At 36.9% G+C, this 22,695-nt stretch overlaps 1 protein-coding gene across 3 annotated transcripts in view; it reads right to left on the minus strand.

Annotated features, from left to right (window-relative positions):
- The window catches only part of LOC122817286 (voltage-dependent T-type calcium channel subunit alpha-1G-like), a 1,023,270-nt gene that overhangs the window by 91,769 nt on the left and 908,806 nt on the right, over positions 1-22,695 (minus strand). For 2 of the 3 annotated variants that reach the window (XM_044090510.1, XM_044090512.1), the window contains exons 27-28: positions 7,009-7,350; positions 5,979-6,119 (exon numbers count right to left, since the gene is read on the minus strand). In XM_044090510.1, coding sequence (XP_043946445.1) covers positions 5,979-6,119; positions 7,009-7,350 — 483 coding nt within the window. The remainder of the gene's footprint in view (positions 1-5,978; positions 6,120-7,008; positions 7,351-22,695) is intronic. The other variant, XM_044090511.1, reaches the window with a different exon arrangement.

Raw genomic sequence — 22,695 nt, forward strand, 5'->3', positions numbered from 1 at the left:
ACTGGGACATTTGGGCTGTGAAGAAAGATTAATATTATATTTAACATGAGAGACAAGGATTGATTGCAAATGTTAAGAGTCTAGAGAGATGACTATTTAAATGTCATATCAATCAATCTTAGACAGTAACCATTTTGGGACATACTGATTATGGACATGGTACCAGGAAAGGGTTGGGTGCATGACTTAACCCTCTCAGCAGACCACTGTGAAATGCTAAAAATCAAGATAAATTAGAACTACTCACAAATTACTGTCATCTAAAGAAAAAGCTGTTGTAGCACAAGGTCTGGACCAAAAATATCCTGATTTCTCACTTTCTTGGGAGATAATATAAAGTAAATCAGATGAAACAAATAATTCATTAATATTTTACTTCATCCATATGAAAATAAATACAGCCATAAATGACCATGAAGAAGGAACATTACAAAATATAACAGTGACCATGAATATTTCATTAACAGCTTCAAAGTTTTCTATTAAAATGTCATAAATGGTAACTTTCAAACTATTGCACAGTTAGAATATACTGTATTACTTCACACTAAAGTATTTTTTTTTTTGGTGCCTTCTTTAGCAATGATCTGTGCTTCATGATTTAGCAAAATGACTACAGTAGACTTTATTGTTTTCTTTATGTATTCTTTGCCTATTGTGTACATATGTACGTATGAACGTATGCATGTATGTGATGTATGTATGCATGTATGTATGTATGTATGTATATGACTGTCAGTTATGCTCGTAAACTCCATAATACCTCCACCATTGTACAACAGGTTGAGGTGCCTGTCTTTACCCTGAATAAAATAATGATTTATGTCTCAAATTACGTTTTCAGTGTCTCCTGGATAACTGAGCCACTGTAGTTATATGGGCAAAAAATACTTCTTTCAACCTAACCTTTTCTGACCATGTTTTCATGGTCACATTAAAGGCGAGGCTTGTTGTATATAATGCCACCTCTCTGACATAGAACTCATTGAAAACCATATAATATTTTTGCAAGTGATTTTAGTTTTGGTACAGCAAGGGAAAAGGTTGACCAATTAAATTTTAACTCTTTTTTTCAGCTATATACTGCATGCATCTGTGGTATCAATGACCATTAAAGTTTTTTTGGTGGAAATGGAGTGACTGAATGATGTATTCTGGTATGTTTGCAAAACTGTTAACTTGCAAATTATTATATATTTCTCTAAGGTTTTGCAACATCACTGGTAGCTATAATAATCAGGAGTTGTAGTGGGTGTAGTTTCCTCCATGGGCCTATTGAAGACTTTGCTCTGTACATAAAACACAAGTGAAAAGTTTCATTAAGATTCAGTTTAACCTGTCTAGGCCAAACAGTCTTTGATTTGTTTGGTATTAAGACAGCCAACATTCTTTGGCCATATATATAGATATAGATGTAAATATATAGATAAATATATATTTAGGGATTGTCTTTACTGTTCTCTTCTCTTGTAATACAAAGACAAATTTGCTTTAGACTGGGGACATGCACTGTATCACCAGTGTGGAGTTATTATGGAGTCACTACACTGTATTATTTTTCTGGCATCAGTAATGAAGGACAGAGAAAACAAATTGTAAAACCCTTCTTACTCATGAATCATAATGTTGCCACATGAGAAAGGGACAGAAGTGAAGAGCCTAGTAATTACAGGCCAGTCTCATTCTTAAACATAGATGAAAAATTTTGTTCATGACTTCTGGCATGTAACATGAAATGAATGGGGAAGCTGGCAGAGAAGAGACAAACTTATTCTGTTAATGGGTATTCTGAGCTAATAAGTATGGAATGGTATTACGGTACCTGGACTAGGTAGACCTGTGAGAGACATAATGATGTGGGTTCTTTTAATTCAGCAGAATAGGGGTTTATTGTATGTGGCCTTGAGGGCGATGCATTTTGGTTATAGGTGACAAGTCTAGAGTAAGGGTGGTTAGGAGACAGGTGAAAGACTAACAGCTATGGGATGGAAGGATTAGGAAATAATGGATGAGGCAGATTCTGAAAAAGAAAACGTCAGATGGGTGTCTGGCCTGCAGGTAGGTATGAAAAGAAGCTGGACTAAAAAATAGAAAGGGCATGAAGAAATTGTTATGCTTATCATAATATATAATATGAAAAAAATGAATATCTCCACATGGGTATTAGTTAATGTAGAAGAAGACAAGAGTTTAACTTACCATCATACATCAATGAAAGAAAAAAATGTGCAACCTTCTGTAGCATGAGATTCCCCTAGCATCACTCCAAGGCAGTAGTTAACACTAATCAGAGACAGAACAAACAACAGGTTTAAGAATGGATCCAAAGATGCCTGGCTTGAACAACAAGCCTGTTGGTGGAAGCACTACTCTCTACACACCAGCTAGAAATGTTAGATATGGAGAAGAGCAGATGGGTCTACGTAAATCAGGGCTCGAAATACTGTTGCACTTTCACAGGACATTTTCATTTTGCAGAACTCAGTCATAACATGTAAGTGCACTGATATATGTACCTACTGCTTGGATTGTTTGCTGATGAGCAGCTGTCTAATGAAATGTAACTAAACTCCTACAATTTAATATCTGACAACTGCAAATGGCTTCTCAAATTTGGCATACAAAAAAAATCTATCTTTATTTTTACAGATGATGCAAATCAATCTTTCTAGAAGCCATGTCATGTTAGATTTCTGCATTACATCAAATATTTGTTCTCTCTCTCTCTCTCTCTCTCTCTTATAGTCTAAAAATGGAAAAATAGTTGTCTTTTCATATCTTGATGCTTAATGTATAAATTTTAGCCCACAAAATGTCATTTTTTTAACATTTATGCACATAAAAAAGGATATGATAAATACATATATCCACCACATATTTTATGACACTTTTTGATTGAATTTTTTTTAATTGTTTATATTCCAGCTAATGTAAGGTCACCAATAGAGTAAGGTTATGAGACTGGCTACAAAAAGTGGAAATGCCCAGTTATATGTGCTGTTCTTTGGATCAGTATTTGGAACCCTGTCAGTATTAGAATACACAGCTTGACTCGTCTTATGTACATTGCTTTCCAGCATATTTAGTAACAGAGGGTTAGAGGCATCAGGCAAAGATTCTTCTGTCAGAGCTAAGGACCAGGATTTCTCCGACACAATCTCTGATGTAAGAGACAGAGCTTCCATTTCCGCTAGGGGGATCTAAACAAGGGAAAATGACCAAGCATCAGAACAGCAGGAACAGGCGGAGACATGACTTTGCAGTATAGAATACACAGAGCAGTCGCTCAAGCTGTGCAAATATCTGATGCCCTGGGAGGTCTTACAACAACCTAGGATTTAGTCTTACATACTCCATCATGAACATGTACCATCATATTACAAAATGCTTCAAGCAGCAAAGAATTAACAACAGCAAACACAGGGACAGGAGACTGCAGATATTTTTGTCTTGTCTATCTGCCCTTTCATACAGACTACATTCCAAATCACTTCACAGAGTAATACATTTCAAAGTAACACATACTTTACAAACAGAATCTGGTTAAACAAAGAACTTTTTCAACATGTACACACTGTTTCTTAGAAGTATTTTACAAAGCAAACAAAGATATTGAGAAGTGCAGGTACTGTGCAAAAAGATATTTTTATTAATTACAAATTTAATAATTTTTAGGTGTCATTTTCTGGATTGCTTTGCAAAATAATTGCATAAATATTGTTTCTGCAAAATGTACAAAGCAGAAAAAAAAAAATATATATATATATAGCTTTATAGTGTGCCCTTCATAGGCATTGTACACAAATCAATTTAGCAAGCAGTGTACAGAGCAAATCTTTAATCTGAGTATGTACCTCACTTGCCATACACTGCACTTCAACATACACATCACAGGAATAGTGTTAATTCCCTTTGATTTTATGTGAGCAGAATGCAGTTTGAATTTATCTAGAATTTTGGATGAAGAGAGTTTCCAAAACATATGCTGGGAGAAGACATGAGACAGACAGAAGAATAAAAAATGATTTACATTGATATAAATAATACTTTCATGCACTGCATCCTTAAGGCTTTATATACCAACCATAAGACATTTATAATATAATGTAAGTAATATGTAACTTCAGTAATATAAAACAGGTTATATAAACAGACTTAAATAACACTGTACCTTAGGAGATCTGAACTTGAGTGCTTTGAGTACCTGAGAAGTAATGTTAAAGGTACACAAAATCTTAATGCAGTGACACTATTAAAATAAACCTATCTATTTAGCAGCATGTGTTTAAACTCTCCATCACTCCATGAATGTTATTATTCATAAAAAGATTAATTTTATATCAGATTCTGAAAATTACCATCTCAAGACAAATGAGTATGAAATATTGTACTGTCTGCTCAGTAGGTGTTATTAAACCTAAACTGCAAAACAACCTTTCAGGCTATTGTTAGTGACAACTTTCAGATTTAAAATGTAATGCAAAATATGTGGGTATTATAAATGTGGGTCATAAAAGCAGAAAAGTAGTAAAGTTGAGTCTGCATACAGAAAATGCAACTCATGCCACTTTGTAGTATTTGTTCGACACGTCTTCAGTATTGCCTTTATATAACCTTAGTGCCATACAGATAGAGGGAAAAAGGAGCTATGGATTAAATGAAAAATTCCTACAAGAACTGAAAAAATGCCATTTAGAACCAACTTGACTAATGTATGTGCTACTTAATATGGTGAGGGGGCAAGAAAGTTGTTATAATTACATTTTGGAACTCTGTAAACATAAGCTCTGTCAATAAATTCAACCTTTTAAATATTCTAACACTCTGTAACCTGTAAGTAGGTCTTCACTCCTCAGTCCATCTTTGAAAAGGGAAGAAATCTCTTTGGGTAGACAGAGGCTGGTGAGCCTACTCTCATATATGTCACATGAAGGATCTAACATACAGTGAGTTAACAGCACAAAACTACAATGCTGGTTAATTCAACACCAGAACACTATAGGTCATTAAAGAAATTACTAGCATATTACTTTTTCTACTCAAGTAAGTTATTTCAACAACTTTTCTAAATGAAAAGAGTACTGGGGGATACAGAATGCCACTGAAGAAGCCACCACCTTAATGGTTAATTCCCTTTAACCTCTGTTATTTCTAAGTTAAATACTTGATTTGAAACACTGTTTTATATATTAGTGAAGCATGTAGCATCACTGGATCATTACATGTTCTAGCAGTATTTGTACAACCATGATACAGACGAAGCCCGAAATTGTATGGGGATCAGAAACTGAAAGTAGTTAAAGAAGCTGGATCGACTTTGGCATGAGAAATGTGACTTTACAAAGGGATTTCAGTAGCCATATGATTAAATGTCGCCTAGGCAATATTCTTAATGGTATTGGCCTTTTCTTGCCTCTATCTACCTTAATGGCATTTTGTCTACCTGAGTTGAAGTTAAATGGTATATGTGAATTTATAAAAAAATTGGTTGCTAATTTACAAACCTAGGAATTTGTGGTTACACATGCTGATCTTATTTGCCTGAGTCATGTACCTATAAATTACATGAAAAAGCAGCAGGAAGTTTGTACTAGTATCTTATTTGCAGCCATTTTACCTTGTTATAAAACCCCTAAGAAGTTCAGACCTGTTATAAATAGGCTTTTATCATTCTACACATGATATTCCATATGAAGTTTAATAATTGATGAAACTCAACCTTGGTTATAATAGCAAGTGTTATCTACCTTGAGTGGTATATCTTTATTTTTCCTGAACTAGAATAATAGAAAATACACTCTCAACCTATTATGCGTCACCAAAGTTCAATACATCCAGACCAAATACAGAAATCACATTTCAACATTGCCATATAATCTTTAAAAAAATATGCTTCACAAGTCCTTATTAACATTTCTAGGCTTGCACCACATAGACCTGTGAGGAGGGTAGGAAAAGAAAGGGTGTAAAATATTGACCTGCTTGTCGGAGAAATGCTTTTCAGGGGGCTGCAGAGCATAGTAGTGACAGACCGAGCCAGACAGGTTGTCCATAAGCTTCAGTTCTCCTTCCAGTGAACCCTGGATCAGCAGTGAGACTGTGTCAAACAAGTATCTTTCCTGCAGGGGGGTGTTGTAGTACATGCAAAACCACAAACATCAGGCCACAGAAGGATGGGGGTGGGGAGGCAGACAGAAGCAAGAGAGGAAGAAGGGTAAGAAAAGACAAACATGCATTCAGAAAAATCAGTAAAGAAGCAGAATTGGTTAGAATGGTACAGATGAAAAAAGAAGGAAAAAAAAACAGCAGTAATATCACACAGTAAAAAAGTATTTTTGACTCATTAGAACTGCACATACTATGCCTGTTGTTAATTATATTGCAAATTTCTGAATAATTTACAGATTGGGATAATAACAGTTCTAAGATGAAATCAACTCACTGTACATTAGCAAGGGCAATGACATTTATAGTACAAAAGATACAGGTTGGGGGGGTCAGCCCAGGAAGCCAGAAGACTAGCTATGGAGAGTGAAAATGAAGATTTTCATGATTATGGTCTTAACTAATAGAGAAGGGACAGAGGGGACAGCTGTTGCTTGTCTTATCACCATCCAAATATATGGTGAATGAGTACACCTCAAGCTTTAAATGAAACATTTCATTCATAGCAGGAATTTACAGAATTGCACTCATTGATAATACGTATCACATGTGTGAGGGGTGACAGAGGGACATAAACAGTTTGACTAATAGCCACTGTAAAATAGGTGCCACAACACATCTGCTCCATCTGCCACTGAAAGACCAAGGGTGTGGCAGGTTAGAGATCAGTAGTGTACATCTCTGCGGAGAGAGGAATGGCTGTCAATAATTATGGAAACTCAGTAAAATAGATAAATGCAATATAAATTAATTCTTCTATTTCCAAATGTTTGCTCATCCATTTCTACAACAAATGTAAATCAGACAGAACACAAAAAATACACAAAAAATACATCTCCTTACCACTGAACTTTCTAAAAAGAGAGGAGAATCCATTTTTATGTGCATGGGGTCAATTGGTCCACCAGGGCTGTCAGACCTGTCTCCTTCACTTCCTGCCCAAACAACAGGATCAGGACTCAAGGGTGGGCTGTTCATGATCTTTAGCTCTGCCTCTAACTCCGCCTCCAGCTCTGCCTCTTCCTTAGCCTCCTTATTACTCTCTTCAAGGTGCTTCATTAGTACTGCAATGACAACATTCACCAAGACAAACTGTGCAGTCAGCACAAAGGAGACAAAATAGAGGGGGGAGATCACTGTATTGTAACACGTTCCTGTGTCCTGACCACAGTCCCGCAATGTGTCCTGTTTAGATGGAGGAAAAAATAATCATTCAGAATTGTGCAGCATTATTCTTAATGACACTACTCTTTAAAACTACTACTAGAAAAATGTTCTTACTAATCCACACAGCAAAACAGTGTTAACAAGAATTCAATATGATTCACAATCATCACCTATGTTTCTGTAAGATTCTTCTTTAAAATAAGGCAGCATATTTCTCCACAAAAATATACTACCTTGATTTAAACAGGAGTCCATTGCAATAGCTCATACAGCATATCTGAAATTCATGCTGAACTCTTATTTGAATTCTCTTTTTCAATGTCCCCTAGATACGCCTATTGGTGATGAAGCAGCATAACCATCATTGGTTGGTGATGAAGCATAGCCATTATTGGTCTGTCATGGTATGTTAAAATGAATAAACATTATTATATTAGAAGTCATGCAACCATACAAATCCCTCAGGCTGAAGCTGCTTTTCTATTGAGAGTTCTTTAATCAGTCAGACTTAAAAAAGTGGTAACAACATGGAAAAAGAAAGTCAATGCTGATTATGTAAATAAAAGATCAACGTGGATTTCCTTGCTAAGAAGCACTTTGACTAAATAATAGAAGGAAAAGACCCATTTGTGTGAAATTAACTCAGAAAAACAACCAATCAATATGTAAAATACTGCGGTGGTGGTGCTGCGGTAGCGTTGTCACCTCACAGTTAGACATTGCCCGTTTGATTCTCAGTTAGAGCGTGTTCTGTGTAGCGACATGCGTGAATGGGTGTTTCTTCGTTGAAGGTTGTGCATTAGGCCTGGCAAGCCAGTACGTAAAAATCTACTGCCAATCATTAGCGGACCGGACTTCCGCGTGGCAACCCCTAACCGGGAAAAGCCGAAAGACGCAAGCAAACAATATGTCAAATGAAACACTATCTGCTGAAAAAGATGTATGCAACTTGAAGTAAATGTTCTTGACACATAATGAGAATTCACAAGAATATACAACAAGCAAGGTTCAGTCACAGCTGGCATATTGTAAGAGTGGCCCTCATCCCCATAACTATCAAACTGCAGACATTGGAAATGAGTACAAAGACACTTGAAGTGTAGGTACATCTAGCCAAAAAAAAATCTGGCCATCTCAGTAACATTAAATTTAAATACCAAATAGTGCACAGCTGTTTTCACTTCCAGTTGGAATGTGGGATACTACTCAGAAACACATTTAAAAACAGAGGGTACTAAAAATGACTGAAACATATAAACACTTTATAAAAGAAATAGTGTAAAATCTGCAGACTCTAATGAAATCTATTGAAAAATTATCCTACTCAAGATCATTTATTTTTGATTCAGAAAAAGAGAGGTATAAGATGTGTTTCCTCTTTCCTTAAATTATTAGTGCCACTAGTACATTGGTCATGTAGTGTGGTTTTCTTTGTAATAGACAGTTTCAAAAAAATCACATGGGTTTAAGGGGGATTCAGAAAATTGTGTGAAGGTGTCAATCAAGCCTGAAAATAGGGACATACCTCCTAGAAGTGGTATATCATGGAAATGGGAAAATTCCTCCAAAACAGGGACAGTTGAGAGAAGTTCCACCCCCTGCCCACATTTGACAAGTGTAGATTATGCTGGTTAAACTAAAAAGAGTTGCCAAAAAATTGATATCTACTCATGGCCCATGTTAAAAAAAATGCAACAGTAGTTTTGTAAAGATTCTGAGCACTACACATCTAAACATCTAAAAATTTAGTACTAGATAAACCTATCTGGCAATGAAATCTAAGATATTGTAAAATAAGTCAAATACATGCTAAAATCTTAACCAGTATGTAGTGAAGCACAGTCGGAATTTTTGCTTATACTGGAATTGCTTTGTAATCCACTTACATTTAAGTGGAAAACAGTTTAGTCAGCACTGAATGTTTGCTGTGCACATGATTAAGGGACAGCATGAGGAATCATGCCTTCAGATTCTGCTGGACATCCGATGTATTGCTGGCGGCAATGGGCCTAGAATGCTTGCCATGCACATAGTCAAGGGACAGCATGAGGAATCGTCATCCAGTTGGCACCAGCTCCACCAAATGCTAAATTAACCAATGATGTTTTGCCAAAAGCACTTTCAGCAAAACTTGGGGTAAATTTTTTTTCAGGGAGCAAGCCCCCCTGCACCCATATGGGGGACACACTGCAGACTTAAATATAACTACTTTGTGGTCACACAACAGTGAAGAGAAGGGAATTCCCCACTCATGTTGAAAGTCACTTTTTCAAATATTTTTGGTTAAATTGTACTTGACCGAAGTGCTGCCAACACACTGATACATGATACACTTACCCACGTACTCTGTAGACTACATTTGTGTTTCTTTTATAAGGCAGCAGTTGTAAAGATCATGCCATCACTGCAGGGATGGGGGTTAGGTTGGTCCACTTGAACTTCTAAAAGACCCACTCCCTATCACCTGGCTCTCATTTTTCAAGAGGGATAGGGATGGTCAGCTCAGAAGTGAACATATGGGCCAAAGGGCTCTTTTACTGGGGGGAATGGGCCCAACCTTCATCCTGAATGGGGATGCTGGTTAGCTAAAAGGCAAAGAACAGCTAGTTAGTAAGGCTTTCACCCTGCGTGGCATTTGTTGTATTCCAGGATGGGGAGTGATTGGTGGTCTTGCCCTTGGTACCCATTCCTAGTGCCTCAGGAGGAAAGAATGGACCGTTTGTGTGAAGGAAGAGGAGACACTAGGTCAGTCAAACTGAAGCTATAAGAGAAGGTAAAAAAAGAAGCTTCATTGCCCTGATCCCATCATTCATTATTTTTGACTGAAAGGCACAATCTATTCCATAACTTTAAAAGTACTGTGTAATATATCTGCAACACTTTTCCTATTGTTCATATTTCTTGTTAGTATTAACTTCCCTACACTAGTGGTAGCTTTCTTAATGCTACTATTCCAAGCATAGACTTTCAAATTGAAACTGATCAGACATTGCATTACAGGTCAGCCAGAGGTCACTCCTTTGTGACATGTAAGAAAGAGAATACACTGATGATTTTCAAATCTTTCCCAAAGTGTTCAGGTGTTCCAGTCCTGTGATTGTTGTGGCAAGGAATCATTACATCTTTTTAAGTTATTTCAAGAGGCTTCTTCAAGGCTACAGAATGCAGCAATGTACTCAATAATGGGTCATATCAATGAGGTGTAAAGCAGTAACAATGATCTTGCTGAAGTAACTAGACATGTCCTTCAGGTGTGCTGACCTACAAAATATGCAGTTCTTACCTTGGTACATACATGCTGGTTAAAATGTAAATTATTGGCAGTATTGTTAAATCTGTAATTATGAGGTCATTTTTGTTATATGATCATTATTTTGCAGCCATATATTATGCCCCTTGTAGTTCTTGCCATGATGCTACATTTAATGACATTAAAAGGCAGGCCATTACTACTGCACCTAGTATGTATTTTTTGTTAACCACCTTGGAGGTATTTGACACCTTTACTGGAGTAATTATGGTACTCATTTTTGTAGTCATCACCATATTTGGCAATATGTATGCAACTTATCATTTTTTTATCTGGGAAAAGTCCAAAAATTAGTGGACTTCACTGGTAAATCATGGGATAGACAAGTAACTCCCTACCCATCCAGACTTTTTGTATCTTGTTTTTAAAACCAGAGTTTTACCCACTAAATTGGTTATGGATTGACATTTCATAAGTTCATAGGTTCATAGAAAATTACTAGGCTAACAGCTTAAGGGCCCTTAAAAGCCTAGCCAATATAACACAATTTTACCCAATATATGGCCCCTAGGTGCAAGAGGATGGCATGGATTTGTGTTTGTGTACTATCTAACAAATTGCCCCTGTCCATAAGGGCGCTACCCCAGGTGAGAATTTGTGATTCCCCATCCATTGATCCACATTGCATTTGAAGAGGGCCAGGGAAGGGGTCTGCTTAATGAAAATGTAATGCATTTAATCTTTCAGTTATTCCCTTGTGAGGAATAGCATCACAAGGTGTGTCAAGTTCAAGATAAACAGTATCCACAGTCAGCTCTGCATCTGTGCTGCTGTTAGCACTTTGAAGAAGGCCAAAACTAATTAACAAACACATCTTGTTCTAGTTCTAGGAGAAGTAGGTCCCATGTGCCATTGTAGATAAGTTGAATTATGGGTCTATATTAGAACATCGAAGTTTCACAACTTCGAATGTTCTAATATCGACTCCTATTCAGCAAACGCTGAAAATAGCGAAGCTGCAGAAAAACACATTTTTTCCTAGGGAAATAATTTGGTTGTCCGTTTCTGTCACTTTGCTATTTTCAGTGCTGTGGTGGAACGTTACGGATCGGGTTCAGGTAAGTGTGCGACTGTGTGGACGTGAGGGTTAGGGTGGGTTAGGTGAGTTAGGGTTAGGGAGCAGGTCAGGTAATTGTGCGATTATGTGGACGTGAGGATTAGGGCGGGGTAGGTGAGTTAGGGTTAGGGAGTGGGTGAGGTGAGTGTGCGATAGTGACGGACCTTAGGGTTAGGTTTTGGGTTAAGGTAAGTGGATAGTTAGTGGTGTATGTACAGTTTAGTGTAGGGTTAGATGTAAGATTTTAGGTTATGTGTGTGGATTGCTGTTTGTTTGGTGTGCTTGTGTTGTGTGTGTATGTGTTTCGGAACAGCAAATTTTTTCCCTAGAAAAAATTCACTGTTATGAATGTTCGATGTTGTCAGCGTTCGCTGAATAGGGGTCAATATTAGAACATTCGAAGTTCTGAAACTTCAATGTTCTAATATAGACCCTTGAATTATGACTGGTTGGCTTTGTGATTTTATATAGAATATTAGGCTAATATGCATGAAACTGTTTGGGTCAGAAATTACCCACACCCCTATCTTTTTTTAACTGGTATCACTACTGCATGGTCACTACAGGTCAGGGGCATGTCCATTTTGTTTAACATGTTTGATAGGGGTTTAGTTAGGTTTTCCTTGATTGTTTATAGGAAACAATCAGGTATGATATCTAGTCTCATATGTCTTGAGGATTTTTATTTTTTTATTTTTTTGACACATCATTTATTATGAATGTCATTATAAGTAATGGATGCTCCTCTTGCCTTTGCTACATTCATAGATTCATAGATTAGTACTAAGCTAACTGTCCTTGTGAGCCTAGCCAGTTATCCCTTGTGAGACTCAAACCCTGCACCTTGTGCTTGCAAGGCAAACACTTTAACCATTAGGTCACCCTCCCAACATATTTCAAACATATTTAAACATATTTCTTTGCTCATTAAGAAACTTGCAATTTTTTTCTGTAGACTTATTAATATAGCTTGTGCCTGGGTAAATGATGTTATATTCACAATTTTTCGTTTTTTTCTTTTCTGATGTACAGTAATTGGAGACTGTCTTATTGATTGTTGTTTTCTTTGACATTTAGCTGAGTTCATATTTTGATGCAGAAGACTTGATAAGAAAATACAGTAGCATTTGCACTTTTTTTAACCTAGACTTGCTTTAATGACAGCAGCAATTTTTAAAGCTAAGTTTTAGCTCTTTTATTATCATATATCATATTAACGGTGTTATTTCCCCAAAGTGTTTTTGTTAAATTTACCTGCATATTTGCATTTTGCTTTTTGTCTTAATTTCTCCAAACATTTTGGGTTTCTAATAGTGTGACATGAATGAGCCCCATTCCTGAATCGGGGAACAATTAGAGTTCTTGAAATTAATATTCCTTCAATCTTTGATGTTTGCCAATTGAACTGCCTCCTTTATGCAGTTAATATGAGGTTACATGTATAGGTAATATTGTAAATATGCTTGAAAAAATATTTTAATTAGTCCTGTTGCTGCTACTACTATTACTACTACTACTGCTAGTACTAGTACGGGTCGATATTATGATATCACATGCTCAGAAGAGCGAACGACACATAATTGACCCCATGTAAGCGAAAGCTTACAACGTGGAAACCTCAGAACAGCAATTTTTTTCCAAGGGAAAAAAAATCGCTATTCCAAAAAAAAAAAAAAAAAAAAAAAACTGTAACACATTACATAATGTGGGGGGCTTCGCCCCCACACCCCCTGACATGGGGGGCTGTGCCTCCACACCCCCCTACTTAAATATACCAACTCTGAGATCACACTACAGTGCCGAAAATGGCAAAGTAACGAAAGCGGCCAAGCAAATTCTTTGGGAAAGAATTTGCTGAAAAGTTGCTTCGCTATTTTGCCTTTTCACACTTTTCAGTTCGACAAAGACTCATTCGACAACCTGCATCTGCAACAGCATAATAGGGAGCCTACTAGTACTACTACTGTTACTACTACTTATTAGTAATACTACTACTGCTACTACTAGTATTACTACTACTATTACTAATACTACTACTACTATTACTACCACAACTACTATTAATACTGCTATTACTAGTATTACTACTGCTATTACTGCTAGTACTCTTACTACTAATACTATTGCTAGTACTACTACTACTAAAACTACTACTGATGCTACTATTACTACTGCTACAATACTACCATTACTGCTATCACTGTCACTAATGCTACTACTAGTACTATTACTGCTAGTACTACTACTACTACTTCTACTTTTACTATTACTACTACAGCTCCTACTAGTACTAATACTACCACTGGTATGAGTACTACTATTACTTCTACTGCTACTACTAGTAGTACTACTACCAATGCTACCAATACTACTGTTACTACTACTACTACTACTACTATTGGAATTGTCTGTTTGTCCTTATCCTGCATTGCACTAGTTTATGTTTGTAAATCCAAGTCTCAATTTCAGACCTGTACATATAGTCAATTTCAAGAAGACCCATGCATCCTTCTGAATAAAGGATATATAATTGTGGCATGCACTGATTTTTATATATCAATTGAAAAGGATGAAATATTTTTCTTGTTTTCTTGTCCATCCAATTCAGTGCTATTTATGGACAATCAAAGACAATAAAGCTGAAAGTTAAACAGGAAGAATACAGTGATGTATAGCTTGAACTGTATTTAAAGATGTCAAGGCAATTTTTAATATTAGTATTAGTCTTTGGAAATATTTCTTACTCAGCTTTGTTTTCAATTGCTCATATTTTGTTGCCATCCCTTCATCTATTCACAAATATTTATATACACTCTCCAGTCAAGCTCCTTTGTGTTGTATTTATGTCCCAGGTTAATATTTTATTGGTGCTGCAGCTTTCTTGCCCTACATTTTGCCCTCTGCACATTTATCAAGATGAAACACCATTCCTTTATCATCTGAGAAAGTTCTTACCATTTGTAGTTGCTCTAACAGATGCTTGTCTGACGAGATATACAATTTTAAATAATCCACATAAAGAAGATGAGATGCCCTTTGAACAAGGTTGGTTTCTGGAAGTTAAGTTGTAGCCATAACCTAGTCTAATAAGTAAAAGGCTTAATGGGTTACAGGTAAAACAAAACAGCAGTGGTGTCAAAGAATCGCTCTGGAGTATCCCCCTTTGAAGTTGTATCCCTGGGATAATAACTTATCCTTTGTCACGACACAGTTTCATAGTCACTGCAAAATATTCGATCAATGTAGGGTGTATCGTTTACATAAGCATTCCATGATCCATGGGGGTGGGATGCTGGGGAATTTTTTTTTTTTTTGTAATCTATCCATGCCATACCTAGATTCATCCCCTTTTTGCAGCTCTCTATTATGAATTTGTTTAACAATAGATGATCTTTTTTTTTACCTTTTTCTTCTATTGACACCACTGTTTGTTTTTTCTATTTGGATAATAAAGTCTGCATCAGTTCTGGTATACAGCTTATGCACTGTTAGAAGGCAAGTTATTGACCTTTAGGTCTATGGCATGTAGGCTCATTCTTTAGGAGTATGTTTTTTCCTATTGTTAAGCAGGTTGGCGATCTGCTCAAGATGTGTCTATAAATAATTTTTATTCAGGGCTAAATCTCTCTGCAAATATGTTGGAACCTTTAGTTAGTTATTGCATCTGGACCCAAGCTTTTCCACTTAGGAGCTTTACTTAAATGTGTTTCAATTCTTCTGCAGTTACTTCTCCCCATTTCATATTCTTCCTATTGCATCTTCTTACTATTTGTTTTAACTCTTCTATCCACTCAGCATATTTGTTATGTTCAACAGGTCTTCATAAGTACTTTTCCAAAAAGTGCAGATTTCTTCTTTTTTGTTTGGTGTAACTATTGCTTTTGCTTTGTTTTCCAATTCTCTACGAAATCTTTTGGGTCATCAATTAATTGCTTGTTTTGTACTTTTCCTATATATCTGTCTGCATACCTTCTAAGTTGTTCTGCTTCCTCTGATCTTTCAAGTTTATTATTGGAAATAATGTATGATAAATCCTAATTTGTTTAATTATTGTGTATTGCTTTTACCATGTCTATGCTTTTAAGTTTTTTCCATGCTGTTCCTTTTCTGTATTCTTCTAAAAGTGATCGATCTTGCTATCGCTGCTTTATACTTTTCTTTATTCGATGCTTGTCTAGAGACATTCTTTTTTATTTTCTTCCTTTACGTTTTTGTTTTATATTTTTATGGTAACACTCATCTGTTATTAGTTTATCTACACACTTTATGCACTATTTATTTGTCTTATATCACACACATTTCTTGCAATAGTCTCAATTACTGTATTCATTTATTTGTTTATTTATTTAACTATTATTGACCAGGAAAGTCCGACTAGGGCACAACCTATTATCAGTGGAAGTCCGGGGTGAAACACTCTAGATGGATGTCTTTGGAATATAGGAGGAAACCGGAGCACACAGGAGGATGTGCATACTCCACACAAAAGGCACCCCAGCAGAGAATTGAACCAGAGAACCTCTAGCTGTGAGGCGACAACGTTAACAGCCACACCACTGTTTTACCAGTCTGTTAACATTTTGAGTTTTATGTATTTTCTGTGATCTATTTCTTTTATCTATCGTAATCTGTCTGCCCAGCTCTATTAAATCCAGCAGTTCTTCCCTTACATCATTCTTCTCTAGGCTGAGAGTATCCTCTTTGCTCTCTTTTTCCATCTCTGGGCAATAATAACCCAGCTTTCATGTGAGTCTGCTGCAGAAGGTTCCAGAACATCACCTTGCTATCTTCTTCAGATGATTCCTGTTAAATCTGTTGCTCTTTCAGCTGATGACTCATTGGTCTATCATGATGTGATATTGTCTGAGTTGGAGTTTCCACACTAAATCATTCACTTCACAGTTGGACTATCACTTTGGTTTCTGTTTATTAAATTAATACCTTGCTTATCTTATTTTTATTACATTCCACCTTTGTGAACCTACTGTCTTTATTGTGAAATTGACTATATCAGTACCTCTGCCTGTATTTCTCTTATATCTTTGCAGCTTAATTTTTCATATTGATTTGCTTGGTTTTATTCTATGCATAACTTGCACCATATCCAATCTCTTTTATTGTCTCATTTCCACGTTTTTTATAGCTTCTGATTATCTCTATTTTTGTTTTTTATCCTGTCTCACTTCCTCTGTCACTTCTTTTTCCAGCTGACCAAATGTTTTTTCATCTAGGTGATACTTTGTTTTGATTTTTTGCATTAATGATCATCAATTACTATATATAGCTTATATGAGTTTTTCTTATGCAAATATTCTTCTTTCCTTTAATTTCTTTCTTACTTTTGCTATGTATCCTCTGTGTGCAAATTCTGGGTTTGTTGCTTAATAGTAACAACACATCATCTCTTTTTTATTGTCAACAGTCTGTTGTATTGGCCCTGTTCCTCTTTCTTGACCTATTAGTGTTTTGTGGACTATTTCTTCCTTCTAACAGACTGGGGCTATCCTTGGCCTCAGCATGGCCTAGCCTTGTGTAGGAATGTTTCTATGTGCTGAAAATTCTACACTGCCATTTTCTCCAAGCTTGGCACCAGTGTGTATACCAGAACTGGTTGCTGTTTTACCCTGGGACTTGTGCAGCCACTCTTCTTTTTCATTTTTATCTAGAGTATCTTCTTGTTGAGAATTTGTAAAAAAACAGGTCCACCATGCGAAGGTACTCAACCAGTCTTGAGGGGCAATACAGTTCTAGCAATACCACTTCTTTCTCTTGCTGATCCCATCTCTTTGTTCATCTGCTTTGCCTGCACATGTCTACTCAGCACATTTCAGAATTATTCTGCATGTCTGCAATCATTTGAGACACAGAATGTGAAGTGCTGGTGTTGCTTTTTGACAGTCTGTGATCTGCCTGATCAGATAATCACTGAGCTCCAAGCTGCTCACACATAATCCTGCATGTAGCATAGCCCATGGGCTTAGGAACTCTAGCAGCCTAGAGTGGGTCACCCACCCCACAAAGGTGAAGGTATTGTGTGGAGCAATTACAAACAACAATGTCCTGATTTTCTTTCCCACTGGATATGCTAGATGTAGAGTCAACTCAAGCCATCTTCATAGTGCAGCCTCGCAGGACATGACAGGAGCCATGGCTGATACAGTAAAGCCATGTGAGTTATGGTTATTCTGTGCATCCTGTGTGTTACTAGTTTGTGTGCAGAGTGTTCACATGATCATCTATGGCTGGGCATATGGCACAGTGCCATGAGCAGCAGCTACTACATGAGCTATGGCAACAGTGTTACTGGTGTTCTTAAACAAGTTAAGGCTGTCACCCACTTCAACACTCATATCATAATGTAGCGTTAGAGGACATTAGTGACCTACCTGGTCAACATAAACATGATATTACTGCATATAATAATTGCTACTGTACAGTTTGTGTTATATATTGTTACTTTCTGTTCTGTCTTGATATGTGGACCCACTGCCTTTGTTTTCTATTTTCTTTATCTTTTTTGTGATTAGTTTCTCCCTTATGAAAGTTGCAAATCACTAGCGATGATCAGTGTACTACACCAGGAAACAAATGGAAAACAAAATAAAATAAAACATAAAACAATAAAATGTTTAATAAATATATTAATGTAAATAATATTACACAACATGGAAACCTTACTATGTTCACGTGTTGCACGGCTAAAAGCACCATAATGCCATGCACACACAAAGTGCTTACTCATATAATGTGCCCATTATTGTTATTATTATTATAAAACTATCGGTACATACATGTCAGCTCTGTGTGCAGACCTAAGTCAGTGCCATACTTTCTCCCTGTATTGTCTGCATGCACAGATAAAATCCCGTAAGTCTCTATCACAGTAATCAGTATGTGCTTACAAGTGAAGTTTATCTCAGACTGCATGGGAGGACTGCACTGCCTGCATGATGTCCAGAACTATCTGTACAGGTAAAATAAAAGTCCCATACCTCTAGAACCATGGTGTGCTGAATCACACCCATCACTGTTAAATGGAATCTTGGCAATGAATATGTGCTACACTCAACAGGGTATTTAATGTATTAAAATTATATTTAATTGTGAAACTAAAGTAAGCCACTAGTTTAGCTTCACTATTAAATGTTTTCTTAATAAATTTCAACGTTTTATTTGAAAGACCTTTTGTAAAGGTGACCCAACAATAATGCAAGTGTTTTCTACTGAAGGTTTTAGTGAGTTAATGGTGTGCCCCAAACTACAACACATACCAGCCTATATGGAGGTCAGTTAGGCCTGTTGTGCCACTCTGCATGGAGCCATAACATCCCACTGACACAAATAATAACTGTGATTTATTGAGGGATTTGGTGGTTTCCTCCCCATCATTATTGATGTCTCTTCAATGTCATTGTGTAGATTCCAGCAGGTTCATTACATGCCTACAGTAAGCTTGCACCATGTGTTTCTGACCCTGCAAAGCATTTAATAACCCTGTGGATTACGTCTACCAAAAGCTGGTCCCTCTGCCACTTCTTCAAACCATCAACAGAGCCAATCCATACTTGCAGTGTGTTTCTGCGGATATAACATTCTTCTTAGCCATGAAAGAATATACATATTAACAAAGTTCTTCATTAAGTCACTGTGTTTAGCCACTGCAGTTATATATTAACAAAATTATCCAGTAACCAATTATTATGGGTCATTGTCATCCTAATTGCAAAAACTCCCTATTAACTTATTAATTTGAGCCACTACAGTTGTGTATTAATAAAACTCCAAATTAAGTTACTATTTGGAGTAATTACAGTTTTGTATTAAAATTCCCAATTAACTTACTACTTTGAGCCACTATACTTATGCGTTGATAAAATTCCCTGTTACAGATTTACTTGGAGCCATAACAGTTACATACTAACAAAGCTACACCTCATCATGTTACTTTCGGGACACTCTAGCTCTTAATATAAGTATCATGAAACTTAGCTGCTAAAAATTATAAACTATGCAAACATTTACAGCTAGTGCTAAACAAAACAAATGTTATCAATGAAAGGCTATGCAATGAATTGCATTCATACACAAACTAAATACTATGCAGCAGCAGTTTTCAGTGTTTGTAGTATCACACAGGGTAAGGTTGATTGAAAGAACCAAATTACACAGAAGCACAATGGCTTGCAGTATGCCAATGATCATATAAACAGATGCAAATAAAGGTGCAGACGCCATTAATGATGCAAATGAACAGATTCATGTTATTGTTCTGCATATGTGATAGCTTACATACGTACTTTTTTGATTGAGAAGCACTGCATGCACTGCATGCAGCTGATATTAGCACTGCAGCTCAGAGTAGTGGTAGGATAAGTGAAATGTGAAGAGTTGTTGCTGTATATGGTCACAGGAGTTATCTGTGGACCACAGTGGCTAGTTCTGGAGGGACTGCACATCATGGCAATCCACAGCAGTAAGAAGTTCAGATTGCTGATCAGTTGCCAGTAGTCTGGGATATTATAAGGAATCTGGTACACATGACTCTCCCACACCTGAATTTATGGCAATGTGCAGTGTGCCCATTCCTGTCTATGGAGACTGAGGTAATGTGTACCAATGATTATTCTAGCTATAGGGACCCTTAGGTGAAAAACTGGAGATACATTGACAAAATAGCTTAACTCTACATCTTAAATACTTAAGTTTCTTGACATAATGTTTCTGCATGTGGAAACATGCAGTGTCTTGGTCTCCTGGACTGTAGTGGACAATGACCTCAGTCAACACTTCGTTTGGTTGCCACTGATAGTACTCATGCTGAAAAAAGGTACTATCTAGACCTCACTCAGCTAAGTATGCCAACAAAAATGGTTATGCAGAGGGGTGGTCTCCAGTGTTTGGGTGCATCACCTTGGAAGTGCATATGTTTATATTTAAAACATATCTGTCATGTATTGCTGCTTCAAGAGAGAAGACTTCAGACAGGTCCACCTAGTTGGTAACTTCAGGTGCACTCAGCAAATCAAATGTGTTAATAAACTGACCATGTGTCCACTAACTCTCTTCATTTTTTTTGTTGTGTGTTGCAAGTAATGTTGTATAACTCCTGGAGGTATTGCTAATGATCTTCATCTACCAGCAAAAAATGCTGCTGAAATGTCATATAGCATTGCAGATGCCAAGACGTGGAATGTCATTGACTATGTCTTTGGCATACATAAGCCACACTTCTTCTCTGCTACTACTTTTTCTGTCCTGATATATCTAGTAGGACACTACTACTGACATGATCAGTAAGTGGATTGTTTTCAATGACAAGCTACATAACATGAACGTGCATAAATAAGCTGGTTATCATAATGAATGATGTATCTGTGTCAGGATCTCCAAATGGCACAGCAGAATCATCAGTAGGACAGGACACTGATGCTGCAGAGGACAATGCATGTGTCACAGGAGCTTCAGCAAAATAGTGTGAGTCACACCGCCCAACAGCATTGGTGAAGCAGCAGTGACTGGTTGGGAGCAGAGAGCCACGACAATCAGGGAGTTACAGCTAGTATGACATGTGGGACATGGCCATGACCATCACACAGTCACAGTGGCACACAGACTAAACATGATGCATGCAATGTTGCTGGTTGGGAGCTATATGCCACATTAATCACAGAATCACAACGTAGCACAGATTAAACACAATGCACACAGTGTTACATGTTGGGAGCTATATGCCACATTAATCACAGAATCACAGTTACTGTAGCACAGACTAAACATGCTGCACTCAGTGTCACTGATTGAAAGGTATATGCCACGTTAATCACAGAATCACAGTAGGTGTAGCACAGGCTAAACATGACGCATGCTGTGTTACTGGTTGGGAGCTATATGACACATTAATCACAGAATCACAGTGTAGCACAGACTAAACATGATGCATACAGTGTTACTGGTTAGGAGCTATATGGACATTAATCACAGAATCATAGTTAGTGTAGCACAGACTAAACATGATGCATGCAATGTTGTTGGTTGGAAGCAATATGCCACATTAATTACAGAATCACAGTTAGTGCAGCACAGACTAAACATGATGCATACAGTGTTAATGGTTGGCAACTATATGAACTTTGCTGCACACTGCACTTCCTAGCACTACCAATAGCAAGCAGTTCTCATTGCTCTTATCTGGTAGGCAAAATGACAGCCACATAATAGAGGGCAAGCCACCTATGCAGGCATATCTTCCTGTGTGCCTGATGTTCACATTGCTCTGCTGAGTACAGAAAGACTCATGCACTTTGTAGCAGTAGTTCAGAAGCATCTCTGATGCATATTTGACAAGTGAACAGTGAAGCTAGCTCTGAAGTGCTACATTACCTTAAACATACATATCTTATGAGACCTGTTGTGCAATAATATTTGATTGACTCCAGCTACTAGAATAGGGTGTATTTGTTCATTACTTAATATTTTAAATATATAATGTTCCTTCTATGCATGGTTATACAAAACATCCAGATGCATTCATGGTGTGTGTTGTATGGACATAGTCAAATGGTGTCACAGATTCTTTTGCCTTGCATGGCTTTTGCTGTTTGTCATTGAGATTTCCAAGTGCCTTTACTTTTATGTTGACATTATCGGGAACGTTTTGCGACTATGGTAGCATCAGCAGGAACATGTTGTGACTATGGAATTGGTAATGAGCACTATGCTACTTTTAAGGAAATCATTTTTGTACATTAATGAAAGTACATCTGTACTTACTATTTGTTTGCTGGACTACTAAGACAGTGATAGATTTACTTTGTGGTTGCAGAAAGTATTTTCACTTGTGCCTGGTATATTGTATTCCATTTTTCTACCTTCAGATGTGCACACCAAAAAAGTGAATAGATAAACACATCTTCACACTTGTTTTACATATCTTGCAGATCAGTTACAGAACTTTCTGGTCACACTGTTCACAACTCTTAAGCAAATCTCTATTCAG

This window comes from Protopterus annectens, chromosome 12.part0 (genome assembly GCF_019279795.1).
Source record: "Protopterus annectens isolate FY-2018-M chromosome 12.part0, PAN1.0, whole genome shotgun sequence".
Taxonomy (NCBI): domain Eukaryota; kingdom Metazoa; phylum Chordata; order Ceratodontiformes; family Protopteridae; genus Protopterus; species Protopterus annectens.